General features: G+C 38.9%; 1 protein-coding gene across 5 annotated transcripts in view; it reads right to left on the bottom strand.

Moving 5' to 3' along the window:
• The window catches only part of ABCA4 (ATP binding cassette subfamily A member 4), an 80,819-nt gene that overhangs the window by 56,916 nt on the left and 4,895 nt on the right, over positions 1–19,008 (bottom strand). For 4 of the 5 annotated variants that reach the window (XM_065071079.1, XM_065071083.1, XM_065071082.1 and 1 more), the window contains exons 2-8: positions 18,824–18,987; positions 16,029–16,121; positions 12,125–12,218; positions 11,478–11,619; positions 9,403–9,542; positions 6,491–6,618; positions 2,172–2,369 (exon numbers count right to left, since the gene is read on the bottom strand). In XM_065071079.1, coding sequence (XP_064927151.1) covers positions 2,172–2,369; positions 6,491–6,618; positions 9,403–9,542; positions 11,478–11,619; positions 12,125–12,218; positions 16,029–16,094 — 768 coding nt within the window. In that variant the 5' untranslated portion in view covers positions 16,095–16,121; positions 18,824–18,987. The remainder of the gene's footprint in view (positions 1–2,171; positions 2,370–6,490; positions 6,619–9,402; positions 9,543–11,477; positions 11,620–12,124; positions 12,219–16,028; positions 16,122–18,823; positions 18,988–19,008) is intronic. The other variant, XM_065071080.1, reaches the window with a different exon arrangement.

Genomic DNA, 19,008 nt, shown 5'->3' with positions numbered 1-19,008 from the left:
GCAGTGCTCCAGAAAAAGGCTCATTTTCCTTGCTGCGGCTGAGCCAGCCAAACAGCAAAGGAAGGGTCTTATTTTTTTGTTCCAACTTTGCTATCAAAAATGTGAGTTGCTTTAATTCTGTCAAAAAACCCTTAGAGGGTATACATGACCACATGAACAATTGGAGAGTATGTTTAGGCACATACATACCTGAATATGTTGATCAAATTCAACAAGAAAAAATAATTTTAAAGTGGAGGAGAAGCACATTGTAAAAATAGCTGTATCAAAGACTGTGTATGCACAGTCTACCTTTTAGTTTAACAGGAGTAACCGAGATGGATTTTGATTTAGAAGGGATACTTCTGCCTTGGAAAAAAATAGAAATATATTAAAACTATTATTTAACAACTATAATGACTGGAGTGTGGGAAAGCTTCTACCAACTTGAGGTCTCATTGTGTTAGGCATCATGAAAAGACACTCTCACTTCTCTGCAGCTGTTTGCAGCTGGAATCAGGCTGTGGATACCCCTTCCAGCACACAAACTTCCAATACTTAGGGGAAGTCCTGGCACACAGATCTTGCAGTAACAGATCAGACTGTAAGTAAGCCTGCATCTGAACGCTCAGTCTTTCACAACTCCAGATTTTAGGTTCAGGTTTATGTTCCTGTTTCCCATGTAAGTCTATTTTTGTTTGAATACAGACAACTGCTTCATCAAATCACATCTTTCCATTTTATTTGATAAGGCAGCAAAGTCATGTTAGCAGCTTAATTTTAAAGCTGGACATGAAGTCCTTAAATGCTGCAAACCTCTCTTAGAAGTACTGTAGTGTTCTCTGCTACTTCCAGCTAGCATCTGATATACAAAAATAGCTGAGTATATTTTTAGAAATGGAAAATAACAGCTTTCAAAAGCTGACCACAGATTCTTATCAGGATTGGCAAAATCACATGGGCACAATGAATGACTGTCAATACTACAATAATCAAACAGTAATTTGACTGGTGTGTCAATTAAAGCTTCTGGCATCCTCTGTTCCCAGTTATGAGCCACTCAAAGCTGAATAAAATCCATGTTAAACTACTCATGGTGTTACACTTCTATGGCAGAAAAGTCCAATCAATATTTTCTGTTGAACTTTAGCAGCTGCTCGTATATCCTGCCTGCTGTATACAGCAAACTGCCAACGTGGTTGTCTCACGACATTAAGTTACAAGGTTAAAAACAGCAAATAAAATTCGCTGTCAAAAAAATGCAAAGTCATGATCATGGGGAGAACAAAACCAAAATATGTATACGCAGTGATGGGCTGTAAGTCTGCTACCACGAGGGAAGACACCTTGGAGTCTTTACAAATAGTTCTCTGAAAGCACCATCTTAGTGTGTGGAATACAAATGGAGAACTAGAAAAATATTAGAACAGAGAGTAAAAGCAACAAAAACCCACTAGCATGCCATTTTATATATAAAAATACAAAATATTAATATTATTAATTTTCAATCTAGAATAAAACATAAATAATAACAAATAAATATAAAAATGGCATTTTATCCCCATATTGAACCAAGGTTGCAGTTGTGGTTAATTTAGAGGAAGAAGGTGACAATAAAAAACAGGAAGAGCACAAATAAGAGCAATGAAAATAAACAGAGATAAGGAAAATATTTCAGAGAAAGAGATGAGAGCCAGTACTACTTCCTGGGGTTTTGTTTGTTTGTTTGTTTTTAAAACAGGCTCATATGGCTACCCCAACTCAAGCAGCATCATGGCTTTGACTTCAGCGTAAAATTCTGTTGTGCTGGATGGAGCAAAGACAAGACGGGTTATATGGGGTATTTTCAGAATCCTCAGCAAGATCCCTGTAGGTCTTGCCACACACTGTTTTGCTACACAGACTGGAATGACCAGATAATAGTTCCACACCCACTCTGATTTTAAAATTCCATTTGAATCTTTTAGTTCTGTTGCACTGTGAATTTTATCTGTTTCAACCCAAAGCATACTCAGAGCTGTCTAGTGTCCTGCTGATGGTAGGATAATGATCACACATCCATAACCTTGCATTTCCAGGGGTAAATAAACATGGAACACTGGTGATGTATTACAAAGAAAATTATTGAAGGGCAATGAAATATCAGCCAAAAGAATGACAGCATAAGGAAGGATGATTGTGTTAATACTTACCAGCTGAAATAGCTTAAAAAAATCAACATTTGCATACAAGGCATCTTCTACTCTCTGCAGGCTTTCCTGGGACAAGGCACACATGGCCTTGTGCACAGAAGGGAGACCTCTTCGGCTGCTGAAGATAATAAAGCGGTCCAGGAGCATCTGACTGCAAGCGATGTCCTTCAGAGTCAAGCTAGGGACACCATAGGCAAACTGCAACCAAAACCAATGTTTTGTTTACCATTATGGAACCTTTCTACTGCTCAGGAACAATTAAAGATTTATCAAGAAATGGGCATCTTGGTATCAGCTCCTACTAATATTTTCCTGAATGGCTGTGGTCAGCTGAAGCATCAACTCTTGAACCACCTTCCCTTCATGTTATGCTAGATCACCTTGCCTTCTGTCATGTTTTCCCTCCTCTCATTAGTAATTCTTCCTTTCATTTAAAAACTTCTTGAGAGTTCTTTCATCTAAACACTCCTGATGCCAAGCCACCCATCCTTGCGGCTAAGGAGGGATAGCTACGGCTTGCTTGAAAGTAGTTCCCCAGGACCAACTGACTGGGCCACATCACTCTACCTTTCATGTTTACGCTAGTAGTCAGTTGCTTGGAGAGAAAAAGGCCAGTTCCACTGATTCTCAAGCTTCATTTCCCTCAGTATTTTATTTTAGCTGTGACTATTCCACCCCAGTGCTTCCCCACAGCCATTATTCATTGTCAGTGTGCACAGGCATACAGCCAGGCTTTACAAAGCCATTTTACATTCAGCCACACCCACCTACTGATTACCACTTCTAATATAAACACGGAACAGAAAAAAAAAAAACCACAGTTATCTTTAGTGTTCAACCACTGGGAACAGATTAGTTTATAGTTAAACCAATGTAATGCAGAACAACTCCATAGAAATCAGTAGATTTACCTGGGATTTACATTGTTGTAATGGAATGTTCTTAGTAGTCTATTATTCCATTCCACTAGCACTATAATTGACAGAATACATGGCAATATAATAAAAAGTAGCACTGGAAATTGCTCATCCTCTGTCCATCTCCTTTCACAGTACAAATTGTAAGGAAAAAAACTCACAACACTGTGATGACTCTAAATGTCTACTGCGTTTGAGATGAACACAGACTTTCAGACAAACAAGAACTATGCACTGATACAATATCATTAGGCTAAATAAACTTAATAAGCTGCATAGAAAAAGAATGGACAAAATCTGCACAAAACTTCACTTTCTTTACAAAAAAAATCTGCTGAGCTTTAAAACATTTGGATCAAAACAAACAAACCAGATCTATACCACATCAGACATAGGTGCACGTTTAGTTCCTATCTAAGCAAATAATGGGGCCATCTAAGACACTCAGAACATTATCAAAATTTTCTATCTGCATACCTCCTATGGTTAGCAGCTGAGACATGTTTGGTGATACCTGTAAAGAAAAATATTCAAACCCTCAGAGGAGTGAGAAAAAACTTAATTCATTTCCTTTGGAGAGTGGATTGAAGCTTGAAGAGATGTTCATTAAGTGCTTCAGATGTCAGAAGCTACCAACAAAACTGCAAGTGTGGGGAAAAAGCACCTGTATAATGCAGATTGTATATTGAAACGATGATGCAAAAAAGGGACGCGAATTTCTAGTAAAAGTATCTGAGAAGTACTGTCCCTATCACCACTACAGATGTACCCATATAAAGGTGTCATTAACACAAGTTGGACAGTGCAGAGAAAGACAGAATTCAGAAGAGGAAATTACACTGACAGATACAGTCTGGCTTGTAAAAATCCTCCAAAACCAAATACCACTGCCCTCCCTCAAACTGGAACATTTGAATTGGATTTAACTGACTTTATGTCAGTGAAAGAATTTGCTTATTTGCTCAGTCACTTATATCCTGGGGATCGTGTGAAAATAACAGCATTTTTTGACCACAAATGCCTGATCTAACATGGATCTCATCATCCAGTGTGAACTGCAATGAAACTCAGCTGCACAGGGAGGCAGCCTGGGAACTTTGACTTGTGAAAGGAGGAAACCGTGACATTAACATCACTGAGAAGGATTAAACACAGAAGGGGGAAAAAAAAAAGTTATTTACAAACTGTAAGTGCGTTTCAAGAATGTTCATGAACAGATGGGATTAGGAAAACATCAAACCTCCGCCCTTCCAATTTTTCCGGTAGGGTGGGCTGTTGCCAATCTTTCCTGAACTTCTTATTGTGTTTTAACATCGGCCCCTTATCCTTATCTTAGGATGACTCAAAAAAGCAGGCCCTCAGAGGGAAACTTCAATACCTTTTTTTTTTTTAAATCAATGTGTCACTGTTTGGCCAAAGATGGCAAGTTGAAGTCCAAATTATTTTTTCAGCCAGTTGGCTGTTTGATCAGGTTTAGCTTTCAGCTCTGTGTGTCATTTCCTGCACTCCCAGGCAGCCCAGACCTAGATCTGCAGCCAGCTGTTGGCAACAGTCACGTTCTTATTTACAAGTTGCTTTTGGGCTGATCAGCTCCGTGCCATCACAGTCAGGGGGAGAGGGTGAACAGCGATACACAAACAAATAGAAGGCAGAGAAGCATGAACAACTAGAAATGAACTATCATGGTTGAGGCTTAAGATGACCACAGATCTAGATTCTAATCATAGGTCTGCAACTTCTACCTCAGTCGATCATAAGTCCAGCCCAAGTAATTTGTTTATCAAGAAGGTCTATAAGAATTAAGTGATTTATCACCCATATGACATCAAGTGTTCAATTCCTATTGAAAATAATTCTCTTGTGGTCTTTTGAAAATGAGATTAGTTTTTCTGCATCAGTTGCTCTTGGAGCAAGTATTCACAGCACTTTCTTTCCTTGTAGCTGTGAATCTGCTCTCCTGAGATGATCTTTTATCCTTCTGATGGCTGCTACCAAGAAAATATTTTGGAGGACAGCAAAAGTAGTATTTATAACACCAGGTCTCCTCCAGCTTCCTCTAACTGATGTTCAGATTTCTTCAATTTCCAGCATGAAGAAAACTACATCAGCACAGAAAATACAGCAGGCTTCAATCATACTTTCGGTGATGGTGTCGAAAACTTCGGTCCTGCATACACTGGCAAGAAGAGTTGTTAACAGTAGATGAATGAAATCCACTGGGGAGCTAAGAGAGACTAATGCTGCAGCACACAGTTCTCCTGGCACAGCAGATCTCTGACAAAGAAGTAGTTAGGGCTGAAAAGGAAAAGAGAAGCCCAGCAAGATATCTGCATATATTATTCTTGTGACGAGCAGCAAGTCAGCAAATTTTCACCATCTCAGCTGACAGAGAGGTGTGAAAATAAGTAGGATGTATCAAGTGACACTGGCTTTGGTATGGTCTTGTGGTATTGCTTCATGACAAAGTGAGGAGAGGAGAGGGCTTCCCCTCTTACTAATCAAGAACACAGCAGATAAATAATCTGGCTACTAGTCACACCAGCTGGAAGAACCTGTGGTGCACAAAAGGAACTGCATGCAAGTCCATTAATGCCCTCCCTCTTTCTGGCCACACACAGTTCCAGCATTTGTGTTTTATGTGGCAGTGAAAAAGAGAAATTGTGTCTTTCAGCCTCAATTATTCACTTGCTTCCACCCACACACTAATGCAGTGTAGAAACTGTTCCAGAGTTCTGATTCAGCAGCATTCATTCACTAATACAGCATTCCTCACAGAGCTCCCAGCCCCCAGCACATGGAGAGACAGCCTGCACTTGGTCAGACACAGTAACCTGCCTAGCTTCTTCAGGAGAGATTTGACCTGCAGTTTTCATTCTGTATTTTCTGAGCAGATCTATTATTCAATCAGAATCTAAGAAAGTGGGTCTGCTTCTCTGCTCCTACTTATTCACGTGAGACAATGCCATAAAGGCACCAAATTACTCTGCTGAGATTGGGGCAGAGAACTTAAATTTTATATTAAGAACCTCAAGTAGTTTTCTGCCTCTATTCATCAGGACTGCTGTCTCAAAAGGATGCACAACTGCCTTATGCTTTTGAGCCAAGTCTTTAATCATGGGGACAGATAAATTGCTTGGCAGTATCGTTTCTTGATGCTCATTATTTGGGAGCAACAACAGCACTGAACCAAATATCCATGTTTAATGCACATTCAAAATGTTTTTTTTAAAAACAAACCGAAGACCTCTTCCTCTAGATTCACAAAAAACAAAGGGTGAAGTTGTACAAACAACCTACAGGTATTCTGGGCACAGGTCCCTCAGTGAGGCTACTTTGCAAATATAACTCCAGAGGTTGCACTCCACACAGGTAACAGCTTGATAGCTGTTACACTCTACCCACCTGTTCAGGGCGCACTTGAGCATTGATAAGCTGGAAAACAACAGTATCTGGGAGGCCAGCATCTTCCAGCAAGAAGGAAGTGAGGGTCTCTCCATCTTTCAGAATGTCTAGAATTCGTATTCCTCTTCCTGGATGAAGAAAGGAGTGCAGAGATCAGTGAGATAGCAAAGAAAGGACAGTCAAGAACGATTCATATCTTGGCTTGAACCTGCAAAAAAGTACGTCCTTTGGCTCATATTTAGTAGTGACCGATGGGGTCCAAAACTATTTTTAAAATTCAGAATCATTTAAATCCTTTGTTGAGGAATGATCCTCAGAAAATGCTGAGTGTTCTGACTCAGCATATCTGATCTCTCAAAGATGCTTCAGACTAGGACTTCAGCAATGGAAGTATTGAAAGCATCCCTGACTGCATTTGAAACTCTCTGCCTTTTTTTTTTTTTTTTCCTGAGGTTATGCTTTATTTTAAATGTTCAGATTCAAATGTGCTGCTGTTGTTAGTGCCCTTTTTTCTAGGCCTTGTGTAAATAACTTTAGCTAACTTTCTATGTTTACACTAATTTATCACTTTCTGTTGATTAATCTTAGCTAGTTATTCTTATTCTATAATACTGCAAAAATGGCCCCTTGAAAATCTTTCACAAAAAAACCCTAATTTTCCTTGGAAAAGCATAAATTGTTTATAGTTTAATACTCATATTAAATTAGATTTCCAACTATCAAACTAAAACCTGGCAAATCTTCAGACTACCCACTGTTAAACACATGTGAGAGGCCACCAAACTTCCCTAGTTCCATCTCTAACAATACTCAAAGTACTCCTGCTCTTAAACAGTGCAATATTTTTAGCTTGTCTCTGTTACAAATCAGAATCAGTAGGAATTCTGTCTCAGTATGGTCCAAGTGAAAGCTTGGAAAGGGAAGGTTGCTCATGTCCACTGAACACTACAGCCTTCATTAAAGGTAGTTCACACAGCACGAACAGACTGCGGCAAGGAATGCTTGAAAAGCACTAGTTCTTCCAGTCTCTGTAACAGACAATTGACACTGATAGGAGCACCATGTATCATATGGACATGGGGAATGTAGCTTTAGACATTTCCACATAAACATGCATAGATTTGCAGCTATCTCCACTCCGTGAGTTAAGTAGGGTCTTACCAGAGTTTGATGACTAACTTCCACAATACCATCTGCAATAAGCATATTCTGCCCTAGGGCTGCAGGGGCTGAGCAGAAATTCTTCCATTGCCCCTGCATGTATTTATTCAAGCAGTAAACACTGAAAACAATAGTAGAATGTCCCTCATTCTCACTGGGGCCCTTCCTGGCACCCAGCATTGTGGAGGAAAAGGAACACTACAGGAACACATCTGTAAATATGTCAGTGCAAGGGGGAAATGGGACAAGGAAGGAGGACTCAAGAGGTGGACCTGGTTTAATGAACCAAAAGGAACAATCTCAATTCTGATGTTTATTAATTTTTCATTGCTCAGCTTTGCAGCTATAACAATATTCTGTTAAGACTGTTACTTAAAGCCAATAGTAAATAAGATAGCTACACACAGAGAGAATTTAAATAGTTAATTCTGCAGTACCTTTTCCTAGATGAAAAAAAAGGTGATAAAACACAGTATTTTAGCTCCAGAACCAACTTAATTACATTATTTTATAAAACAGAAGATTCCAAACTTTTTTTTTTTTTTTTTTAATTTAAGTAAAACACAAAATCCCCACAGATTCTGAAAGAGCATCAACATTACATTTCACAGGAATGGGAAGGAATGTGCTTTACTTCCCAGCTGCTGAGTGAAGTTGAGACGAGATGCAAAGGCAGCTTCCCAAACCATGGCGTGTGGTCCCCTAGCAATATATTGCAAACGTGTCATGCTTTTCCTCACCTCCAAACAGGCAGGTTTAGTTTCTATAGCTGTGTACAAACCACAGCTCAGGTCATACTCAAGCTCTTGTTGCTCACATTTGGGGGCATTTTAATTGTCTCAATGTTGTTTACACTGCGATAGTCCCTTTTTTACTTCTAGTTAGAAACCTCTGATGAGGTAGGGGACCATGCGTATCAAATTGGTTTATACATATCTTATAAACATATATGGAGACTGACTATTTGATTTTAATAATAATATTATTCCTGCAGCAAAGAACTTGGGAACAAGATAGATCCATTCTCAAAGCCAGTCCATTTTTCTGCCTTTATTTTTAGGAGTATCTTTTCAAATTCTGTACTTAATGCCCAAATATTAAACTAAACATTTATTTTTAGTCTATTTCCTATTTTTTCCCCCAGGATTGTGTTTTGAGTTTGGCAGGTTGCCTTGCGTAAAAAGTAATGGAGTCATATAATTTGCAATCCTGTTTATAAGAAATGTGCAATGCCCTCTCTCTTTAAGCACATCATCAAAACAAGAATAAAGTGTTTCCTTCTTCACTCTTCCAAACCTACTTCAGCTAGCACTTGAAGCAAAGTATGTCTAAGCTCTTTTCTGGGTTATGCTCCTAGTATATATTCAGACATATTCCTAGCTTTCCATTTCCCTGCATCTTCCAATGTCACCTTCTTACTGCTTCAGCCTCTACTGTATATAATTAATGAAGTCTCTTCACCCATGTGTTTTACTTTGGGTGGTGAGATAACCATGTTTGTGTTTTAAGTTTTGTCTACTGTCATTTAAGGAAGATAGTTGTAGAATGAAGCTGATTGCCTTTCTCCTCTGTCTCAAATAAAAGGTGGTTGTTACAACACTGCATGAGCTTTAACCTACCCTCTCTAACCATAAGGAGATTAACAGCCACACGTGAAATACATTTTAATGTTATCAGTCTGCAGAGCAGCTACTAGCAAGCTCTAAGAATGAAAAATTCAATAGTTTAAAGGATACAGACAAAACAATTACCTGCAATTCTTTCAGGATTAGTTCTCATTGTTTCCATAAACTGAGTCATAATGATCAGTTCTTCCCAGATTCTGCCAAGGTCTTGGATTTCAGGAGCTGCCAGTAAGAGCTCCTGAGCATCTTTATATACCCTTGCAAGGCTGAAAGAAGAAATAGCAAACCAACAATAATTTAAGCCTGATGACTCTCAAGATCTTTTCACATTAAAAAAAAAAAAAAAAAAAGCAAAAAGCAAAATTGACTTTGTCTGTGTTAAGGCTGAATAAAAACAAATTACTTTGAGGCTGAATTAAAACAAATTACTTTGTCCTCAGTCTTGAAACTCAAAGCTCAGTTCTGTGGTGTCAACAGTGCAGTTTCAGGTCGTGTGGGATTCAGATTTGGAAGTGCATGGAAGGTTTAAGAGGGCTACCGGTGTTGCAGAAGGTTGGCCCCTCATACACTTTCTTCATTAGCCATGCTGATCTTGCTGGGGAGACAGGGCCTTCCCGAGACACCATTCACCTCACAGCTATGGTGCCAACCTGCTCTGGTTCTGGCCCAGTCTCAGCTCCAGCGGTTGGATGGGGCACTCTGGGCACGTGCAGCCCTGCTCAGCCAGGTAAGTTACATGGAATCACTCAGGCACAGAATCCCCCTCCCGCTCCCTGCTCAGTCCCCGCCAATGTAAGGGTGGCATTTAGGTCCCTTCAAAACATTTCTTCTACGAGAGGCAGGAAAGCAGGAGTGGCAAACTGTCACAGGCAGCTGTTCACCTACTGCCTCAGGGTTAGAACATGCAGTTCAAGCAAGGATACAATCAAGTGCTGTGTTTATAAACAAGTATGAAAAAATTCTTATTAACACCAGAAGAGATCATTACATTTCTTCAACAGTATTATGTTTTTCCATACATGGAAAGGTATATCTCAGTCCTCTTGACTTATTTTAGATTACAGGAAACAGCAAACAGGAAGGACTAAATTCCTTCAGAAAACACAATGTATTTGCTTCCTCTGTAACACACTGAATTTACTCTGACTCACACAGGGATAGTTTGCTCTGTAATAAGCAACCTAGAAAAGGCAGAATGTATAGAAAACTGAATCCTCTAGCTTCACTGTGTGATTGACTGCGCCCCACAAAAAAAGTCCAGCTGACTATTTTAAATCCCCTTCACTAGGAACAAAAGGTCAAATGCTAAATTAACTCCAAGCTACAGACTTTCACATGACTAAAGCTTTAATGGCCTTGACATCGTTAGCTCATGAATTTTAATCATTGGATGCTCCAAAGTGGACTATTTGCAAAGGAAGATTTGGAGCACATTTTGTAACTATTCTAACAGGTTTTTACTCTAATGGTCTTTGTCCATCATGCTGTCATTGATGACTCAGCTGTAAGAAAGAATGCAATGAAGTGCTCCCACAGCTCTTTTTCACTAACAGTCTGGAGATCTCCCATGCTCCTACTTTGTTAATTAGCTTAGTATCTGAAGGTTACTATGCTGATTAAAGTCTCACAAGTATATAGCCAAAACAGGTGCTACAGAAGAAGTGGCAATGCAGATTTCCCTTTGCTGCTACTTCATCAGAGCTCTCATCCAGCGGGGACAAATCAAGTGATAAGAAAGCCTGAGGTTTCACACTCCTATATCAAAAAGATTTGTCCTGACACCTTCACTAAGCAGCAGGCAATAGAAAGTATGGATTTTGTTAAGTGAGCACGTGTTCTCTAGAGCTGAACACTTTTGAGAATGGCCCAAACTTACCATCACAAGCACTGTTTCACCTTTGCTGACCACTGTTGGAATGAAACTGTTGTGCTAGAACTGAAATTTCTGTCTTCCAGTATTTGCACCCCAGTATCTTCTTAAATGCTCACCTTTCCCTTTTCATTCACATCACAAAACAATGATTTAAAATACCCCTCAGTGCACTGAGGAACCTTTCTATACAGGCTGAGGATACTCCATCCTTTCTCCCTGCATCATTCATGCCAGTGAAAGCTCCACGAGTGCCAAGAGCAGGCTACCAGCAGTTGTCCAGCGGGCCTGTATTACTGCAGCCCAGTCTCACATATATAGCTCTGCTTACATTGAATTGTTGTAGTTGGACACAACACCTGGACCCTCTCCAGGGGTTGGGCTGTGGAAACATGGGTTGTTCATGTTACAGAAGATGCCATGTAACCATGGCAGTGTTCCTGCAGATGGCATTGCCTTGTTTGGGAAGTGACCTAGAATATGGAAACACAAAATATAAATGATCATGGGTCTAATGCAACCTGTGTGAATCTAAATAGCATGATGGGTTGCCTCACTACAAAAAGACCACAATGGAAATCATACAGGTTTTTTTCTTACTAAGCAAAACAAGTCATTGATATAAGCAATATGGCTATTTCAAACTGAAATAAATTCTGAGCTGACCTTTTTTTAAAATAAGTAGTGAGGCAGTACTTTCTCAGTAATAGAATTACAGAAATCTACAACTTGACAGAATCTTGAGACCTCATGTAAGTCTGAAGACAAAGCATCTAATGAGAAAACAAGAGCTTTATTTTTTTTCTCCTCATTGGTAATTCTTACAATATATGGCTATAAATAACTACTTGAAGCAAAGTCTGTTCTTTTGTCATTGGAGTATAATACTTGGCAAACAGGTCCTAGTATCTCTGTCTGAGAATTTCTAGCCATTATTTAGCACAAGTCAGAGCACTAAAACATCTTAAATGTTCTTACATTCATGTTGGCGATACAATGGATTAGCTTTCCTCAGCCAGACAAGGGCAAGAAATAATGTCAGAGGCCATACAAGCTCCACAAGAAAACGAAGCTGGAAAGAAAAAAAAAAAAAATCAATTAAAAATAAATTTTATAGATGAACCATGTATGGAGTCACTAAATGACTAGAGAGCTGAAGCCCCTTCTCACCGCAGTAATGCCCAGTACAGCATGTACCCATGGTTATCCTTCGCCTGTTTCATCATTTGGAAAGGACACCCAGAAACAGCAAGAATTTAATCACAGTCCCATGAAGCATCACAATTAACTCAGTGGCTTCTCCACCTCATCTAAAGAAACATTTATGCATCCTGACTGTGGTAAAAAGAGACAGCAGGTGGTACTAAACTGCCATACAGAGCAGATAGAAGTCTAAATAGTTTTTATACAAAGTGGATGACTCTATAACAATACAGGAAAAAATAATTAGATGGCAGAGAAAAACTGTGGGTTTTTTTAACCCACCCTTTCGTAGGCTGTCAGTGCACTGTGCTTACACAAACGTAAAAGATTTTAGCATAAGCTTACATTCTTTGATCTTTACCTTTGCTTCTTTTTGTCATAATTCATTTCAACATAATTAATTTTCTAATAAAGGCAGAAATTTATACATTAAGATCAAACACCTCATTCAGTAACACAGAAGACACCATCAAAGGCCACTTTATTGCGGATCTTTCAATATACATAGAACAGTCAGCAGCTTCCAGCCATGACAGAAAATTAAGGGCACTGCTTTACCACAGAGCAACATCCTGCCTGGTTTGCAGTCTGTTTCCTCCTCTCTCTGCTTCAGTTTAGTTTTGCTGCCTCTGTGTGTTTTGGCACAGGTTTGAAATGGCAACCCTTTGATCCTGTGACACAGGCTTTGGGCTCTGAGGACCAGCTATGGAATTTTTGTGCCCAGCCACGTGGCACCTTTTTTCTCCTCCCTACAAGAGCCAGGACAAACTCTCTCCAGCACAGGGCTCATAGCACATGCACAGGAAAGCCCTCCCTGCCTTCTTTCCTTTGCTCCCACCTCCATGACCAGGCACCAAATATGTAACAATAATGCCTACAGCAGCAGAGCCAGAGACAAGATGGGTCACATGTGAATGTTTTGTTATGTTTGTTTTGTTTTTTTTTTTTCAAACTGAGCCAAGCAGGGCAAAAGATACTCTACAGCCTAATTAAAAACAGGTTTTTGGATCTGCCCTTTTTTTTTTTTTTTTCCACTATAACTTTGTCTAATAGCTTTAGTTAAGCATAGTTTATGCTTACAGCAAAAGGGTTGAAAGATTTTTCACCAGGCAACCATTTCCTATTTCACATTTTTTCTCTTAAGGCTCTATTTTTTAAAATAGAACAACAACAAAAAACCACCCCCACCTAGGAAGTTATGCATGCCTGATATTTTTAAAGACAGACAAAATATTGCCAGCAGCAAAGGGCAGACAACACAATTATTAGAAAATGAAACCTGCCATTTTACAGCTCTTCTTGATGGCTGTTGTGCACAGCACAGAATACAGTGTTATAGACCCTCCCCAGAATGGGTCCACAAGGTCTGATTAACACTCATTGCCATCCATTTGATAAGATGCTTGGGACAAGCACTAGACACCCATAGACTGGGAGGGGTAAGAACCGGGGAGACTCCTTGGTTGTCATCTTTGCTGCAGAGTTAATCTGAGTTATTGCTCAGATCTCGATTCTTACTTAATTCCCAGGATATACAAAATACTCAGAGTTGAATTCAGTAATTCCTTTCTGTCTAGAGCTTACTAATTTAGAAGGAACTGAAGGTTAAAGCACAAGGGAAGCTTTCTTTCAAGCTGGTACACGATGAGTCATGAGATGAGCACGGAGCAAGTGCTGCTACCCCTCTGATTCTTTCCTGTGATCCTTCTCCTGAAGACACAAAGGTGTCTCAGAACTCACTAGAAGGATCAGAGAGCAGCCTATGAGCCTGCACAGCCACAAGATAAACAGCCAGAAATCCCAACAACATGCTCAGAAAAAATGTAATATCCAGATGAAGCTGTAGTGGAGCAAGCACAGTGATACAACCATATAAATCTGACAAGCTTAAACTGGCCAGGGATCAACAGTTAACTCCACAGTGAAGTTCTTCTTATGAATTAGGTAAGACTAAGTGATGAACTTGAGTAGAAGATTGGATATGCCTCCTTTTATGGTACTTCATGATGGATAACAAAACCCAAGCTGATTTTCCCAAAACAGATTTTGTCACTACTTTTGACATTACAGATTTTTGTTTTGGCTACCTTGTTTCTCTGTGTGGACAAATAAATAGGCAGGTTTATATACTTAGAAAAGGAAATTATTTTTACTGAGTGTTGTAAAATGTTTTACTCTTCAGAGTGAAGAAAATATTTCTTTGTTGTGGATAACATCACTGTGCTTACAAGCTAGGAATGATCATCACAGAAGGGGATGTCTGGCAACACCAGAAAACATCAGGTTGGCATTTTTGAAAATTCTACAGAAAAAATAAACAAGAAAAAATAGAATTCCTGAAACACAAGCAGGCACTTTGGGTCACATACCTGAGCACATTTGTCTAAATAAAACAGTATTTCATACACTGAAACTACTGAAGAGTTACATAAAGATCCATTTGCTAAAAAGCAGTGGCTTCTAATTAACTTAGTACACACATTTGAAGATCAGAAAGATGTGGATTTTCTTTTTTTGTTGTTTGTTTTCTCCAAACTTGAGAACGCAACTACCACAACTCCTCGACAATCAGTAAATAAAGTCCAGCTTCAGAAAGGTGTCCTTACATTTGGTGTAATCTAGCTTAAGGATGGATTGGTGAATTTCAGACTGTATTAAATCACGAGCTGGCAATGTTACATGCATCAGCTCTTGATAGCAGTGTAGACTGCAGGAGAAATCTGCTGGGAAGCTATGGACAAACAGACATTCAATTTATCTATGAAGATAATCCTTTGAACCTGGAAATGTCAGCACGTGAGTCATTCCTAAAGACTGAAATCAGGTCAGCAGAGGTGAGCATTGCAGCTCATCCCATGATTTGTTTTGACCCTATGGATATCTGTTATTAAGGCAAAATGGTTTACATGACTGTTACAGCCTTTCAGATGCCCCAATGTACTTTAAAATTATTTTTAATTTGAAACAGGTAGTGTATCTCTATAACACCCCAATGGGACCTCCAGACAAAGTGATATTCTTTGCTGGACAGAAGTCATTGCAGTACATCAGATGACCAAGACCCTAGTTAGAGGATTTTTTTACCCAAAAAAATTTGCCTTTAAAAAAAAGAAAAAGCAAGAATGATGAAAGAAGGTAGGAGGGTGGGAGGGTAGGAGGGTAGGAAGAATTATATTTGCTATAAGCCAAAGTATCATAACATCTAAGAGAATCTGAAAGGATTTAAAGTATTTATCTAATTTTCACTTATGTCATTCAGCTACATTACAAAAAGATAAAATCTGTGTGAACTTTAAGCCCTAAGTGGATTCACTTCTAAGAGCAGCTGGGTGTGAGGAGCAAATCTAAAATTAGAAATTAAACCTCCTTGAGCGTAATGGTGCCCACAATGTTTTCTAAGAGCAGATCTTTTTATACGAAAATACAAAAATATTACTACCCACAACTCCTCTCCTGGTACACAATACTATTTGTCAAAGGAAACCCCAGTATAAGTATTCTACGTTTAGTCTGCAAAGAGCAGCTTTGCAAACTGCATCAGACAAGATCCCAGAGAGCAGGCCCATACAAAGATCACACTTGATTCTTTGAGGAATTAATGATTTTACGTGTTGATAATTATACCAGTCACTTCACGCAGTGGAGTGCATGGTCCAAAGCTGAAATCCAAAGACTTTACCTTTTGTCTTTTCCGGAGGATCCAGTTCTTCCAGAGTAGAAGTCTGACTTGCCTAAAGAAGCTCATTCTTCCGCCTCAACACTTTTGGTTAACCTGTGGCAAAAGATGCATTGCCATTTCTCAGCTGACAGCTGAAACAGAGCTCAGAGCAAATTAACAACTTTCTGTTCTTATTTTAAGATTATGTTATCATAGATATCAGTTCCTTTCATTGTCTGGACCATTTAATTTTGCATTTGATACACTATCATACATGAAAAATTGTAGTTTTCCTTTGTTTGGAGGCTGTTTCCTGTGACACATTTATCGGCGCCAAAAAGCAATAGAGGGGGGAAAAGCAACTCTTCTGAATGAAAAAAAGTCATTAACATTGAATCCAGCTATTAACTTAGACTTACGAGTAATGAAAGCAGTTAACTTTTGCATCATTTATCAAATTAAATCTGTGCTTTCAAACTATTTTTTTCCCAGAAAAGTTGAGTATAACTGCTAGAAAAGGATCCTGAAGAACGTGCAGATCTCTTCTGACATACTGAGCACGGAAGAGTTTGGAGTAAGATATTTAAGGCCAAACTTAGCTAAAAGTGGCTGTTCTGGTAATTAGAGATCAAATAACAAAACAACAATTCTGCAGAAAAATATCAATGTAAAACCAGTGGTCCCCAAATCTGTAGCATTTTCCATATTTTGCAGGTCACCAGTTTCATGCCATTTTCAACTCTGCATAAGTTACAGAGCACCACAAGAAGCGAGACTAGCTATAAAAAAAGCTAGTGTTGTTGTAAAGAATAAATGAGTTAATGCTTTATGATTTTAAGAGGATACACTTCTGGGGTGTGACGGCTTCCCGCTTTGAGTAGATAAAAGCTGAACAGAACAAAGTTAACCCACAGGTCAGTAACTGCCCAACACCATAAGTTGAAAAAATGGTCTTCATAGTGTAGATAATATTGGGATCCTAAACACACATCATGATATGCAGAAGAGGACCAGTTTTGTTTTTGGAGATCTAGTCCTTCCGGAGTTCACCACACTGTCTTTGTACAAAAAGGCAGTTGCCCATGTAGTAACAGAGGCCGATTTTGCAAGCTTAAGTGTCAGAACGCAGACATTTCTTTTTCCAGAGCTGACACTAGGAAACCAATCTAGGTTGATTACTTGATCGCTGAGTGTACTCAGGAGACTGAAAAGGCCAAATTCAGACACTAATACACAAAATTTTTTCTTTTTCACTAAGTAATTGAAAATAAGCACATCTAGTTCGTATTCAGACATTTAGCCAATCAAGGGTACTTCTGAGCAATTAGATGTTGGAGGGGTTTAGAACCCAGGAATAAAATTGACTGAGTATCATCAAGAGAGAATACTTTGGCCATTTCACTAGTGGTATCAGGTTCTGCATGTAAACAGGCTGATGGCTCATAGGAACATTCTCACATGGAAAGCTGTCCTGTTATTTTTTGCAGGCAGCTCCCAGCAGTCTCCAGTCTGAAAAATGAATCCTGCAGCTGAATAAATGAGGAAGAGCCGGTATTGTTCCATCTCCTTTAACCACCGTCTAAACTCCAGATGGACACTGCAATCTTTCTGCAACAGCTGTAAAAGGAAATTCAAGCCTTCATGTCAAGGCCATAAAATCTGTAGTCGGCCAATAGCCTGGCCTCTCTTCTTCCTCCTGGCTCTTTACTGAGCCACCAAAAGTTTCTCTCTTCATTCCCTAGTAGTACACAGAGTCTCAGTTTATGTTCCTGAATCTCTCGTTATGTATGACATACCCACACCACCTAGTTAGAGTAACTTTCACTACTTTCAGTGAGAAAATTCGTAGTGCAAGTCAATAAATGGGATTAGGACTACCAAATAAAATGGCTGTTAGCATTTGCTCTGGAAAATGTAGCTATTTTTCTGAGACTAAAAATATAAATAGTAAAGAAACCAGAACCAATAACCTTGAGGGGAAAAAAGGGCAGTAAGCACGGTTACAGTAAGTAAGGTTATCCAGATTGTGCTTGCTGTTTAACTTTTCTTTTTTTTTTTTTCTTTTTTTTTTTTTACATTAAACCTTGCTAGTTACATTTATTGATAGAGATGGGGAGAGATATTCCTTATAAGAGGGGTAACTCAATGACAGACAACCCAATTAATATGCACAAAGTGCCAAAGGGATTGCTCTTTCAGAAGACGACTGACTAGATTGATTACCAAGGGTAAGATTCTGCTAAATGAGTCAGAATTTAAAAGTACTTTTCCTTTTGGTCTAAGCCGAACTATTTACAGCATTAATACACAAAGAGTATCTATAAAACATATAAAACTTAAAGAAACATTCAATTTTGCACATCAGACCACTTTAGAATCACCTCTGACTTTAGGATGAACAGGAAAACGTTTGTATTTTCCCAGACTGCTTTGTTTATAAAACATTCTCTAACAGCTAAAAGGAAAAACTTTGCTTTCCTAAATGGAACAGCTTCATAGATGTGAGTGTTAAAATGTATTAACCTTATACCGCTTAGAAATTGGAATTAGACAGGTGAAAATGAGACAAAAGTTTAGGAGAAAAAGAACTTAAATAATACAATCAAAACACCCTGGACAGATAAGCCTCTGATTCTGTAGCAGCAGAGAATAAACAAAGAATAATTAATTTTCAATTCTGAAATATCCTGTCTTATCTGGGCATTACTCAAACAGACTAACATAGCATTCTGTGGTTAAGATTCAAGCTCTACTAATTAAAGCTGAGCAAAACACTATAATAAAGCAATGGAGTAGGACCATGATAAAAATAGTACCTAGCAATATTGTGCTGAGAACTCCACTTGGGCTCAGGAGGTACATGAACTTCTTGAGTGATTAGTCATGGTAGAGATTTATCTTCATTATTCTTTAGAGGCAGCACCCTGCTCATAAAACCAGTGGTGGCTTCAGACAGCTGAAATTAGGAACAGCACAAGCACTAGAAGAAATTCAGTTTCCA

Source organism: Columba livia, chromosome 8, assembly GCF_036013475.1.
Source record: "Columba livia isolate bColLiv1 breed racing homer chromosome 8, bColLiv1.pat.W.v2, whole genome shotgun sequence".
Lineage (NCBI taxonomy): Eukaryota > Metazoa > Chordata > Aves > Columbiformes > Columbidae > Columba > Columba livia.
This window is presented reverse-complemented; position numbering and strand designations above follow the sequence as displayed.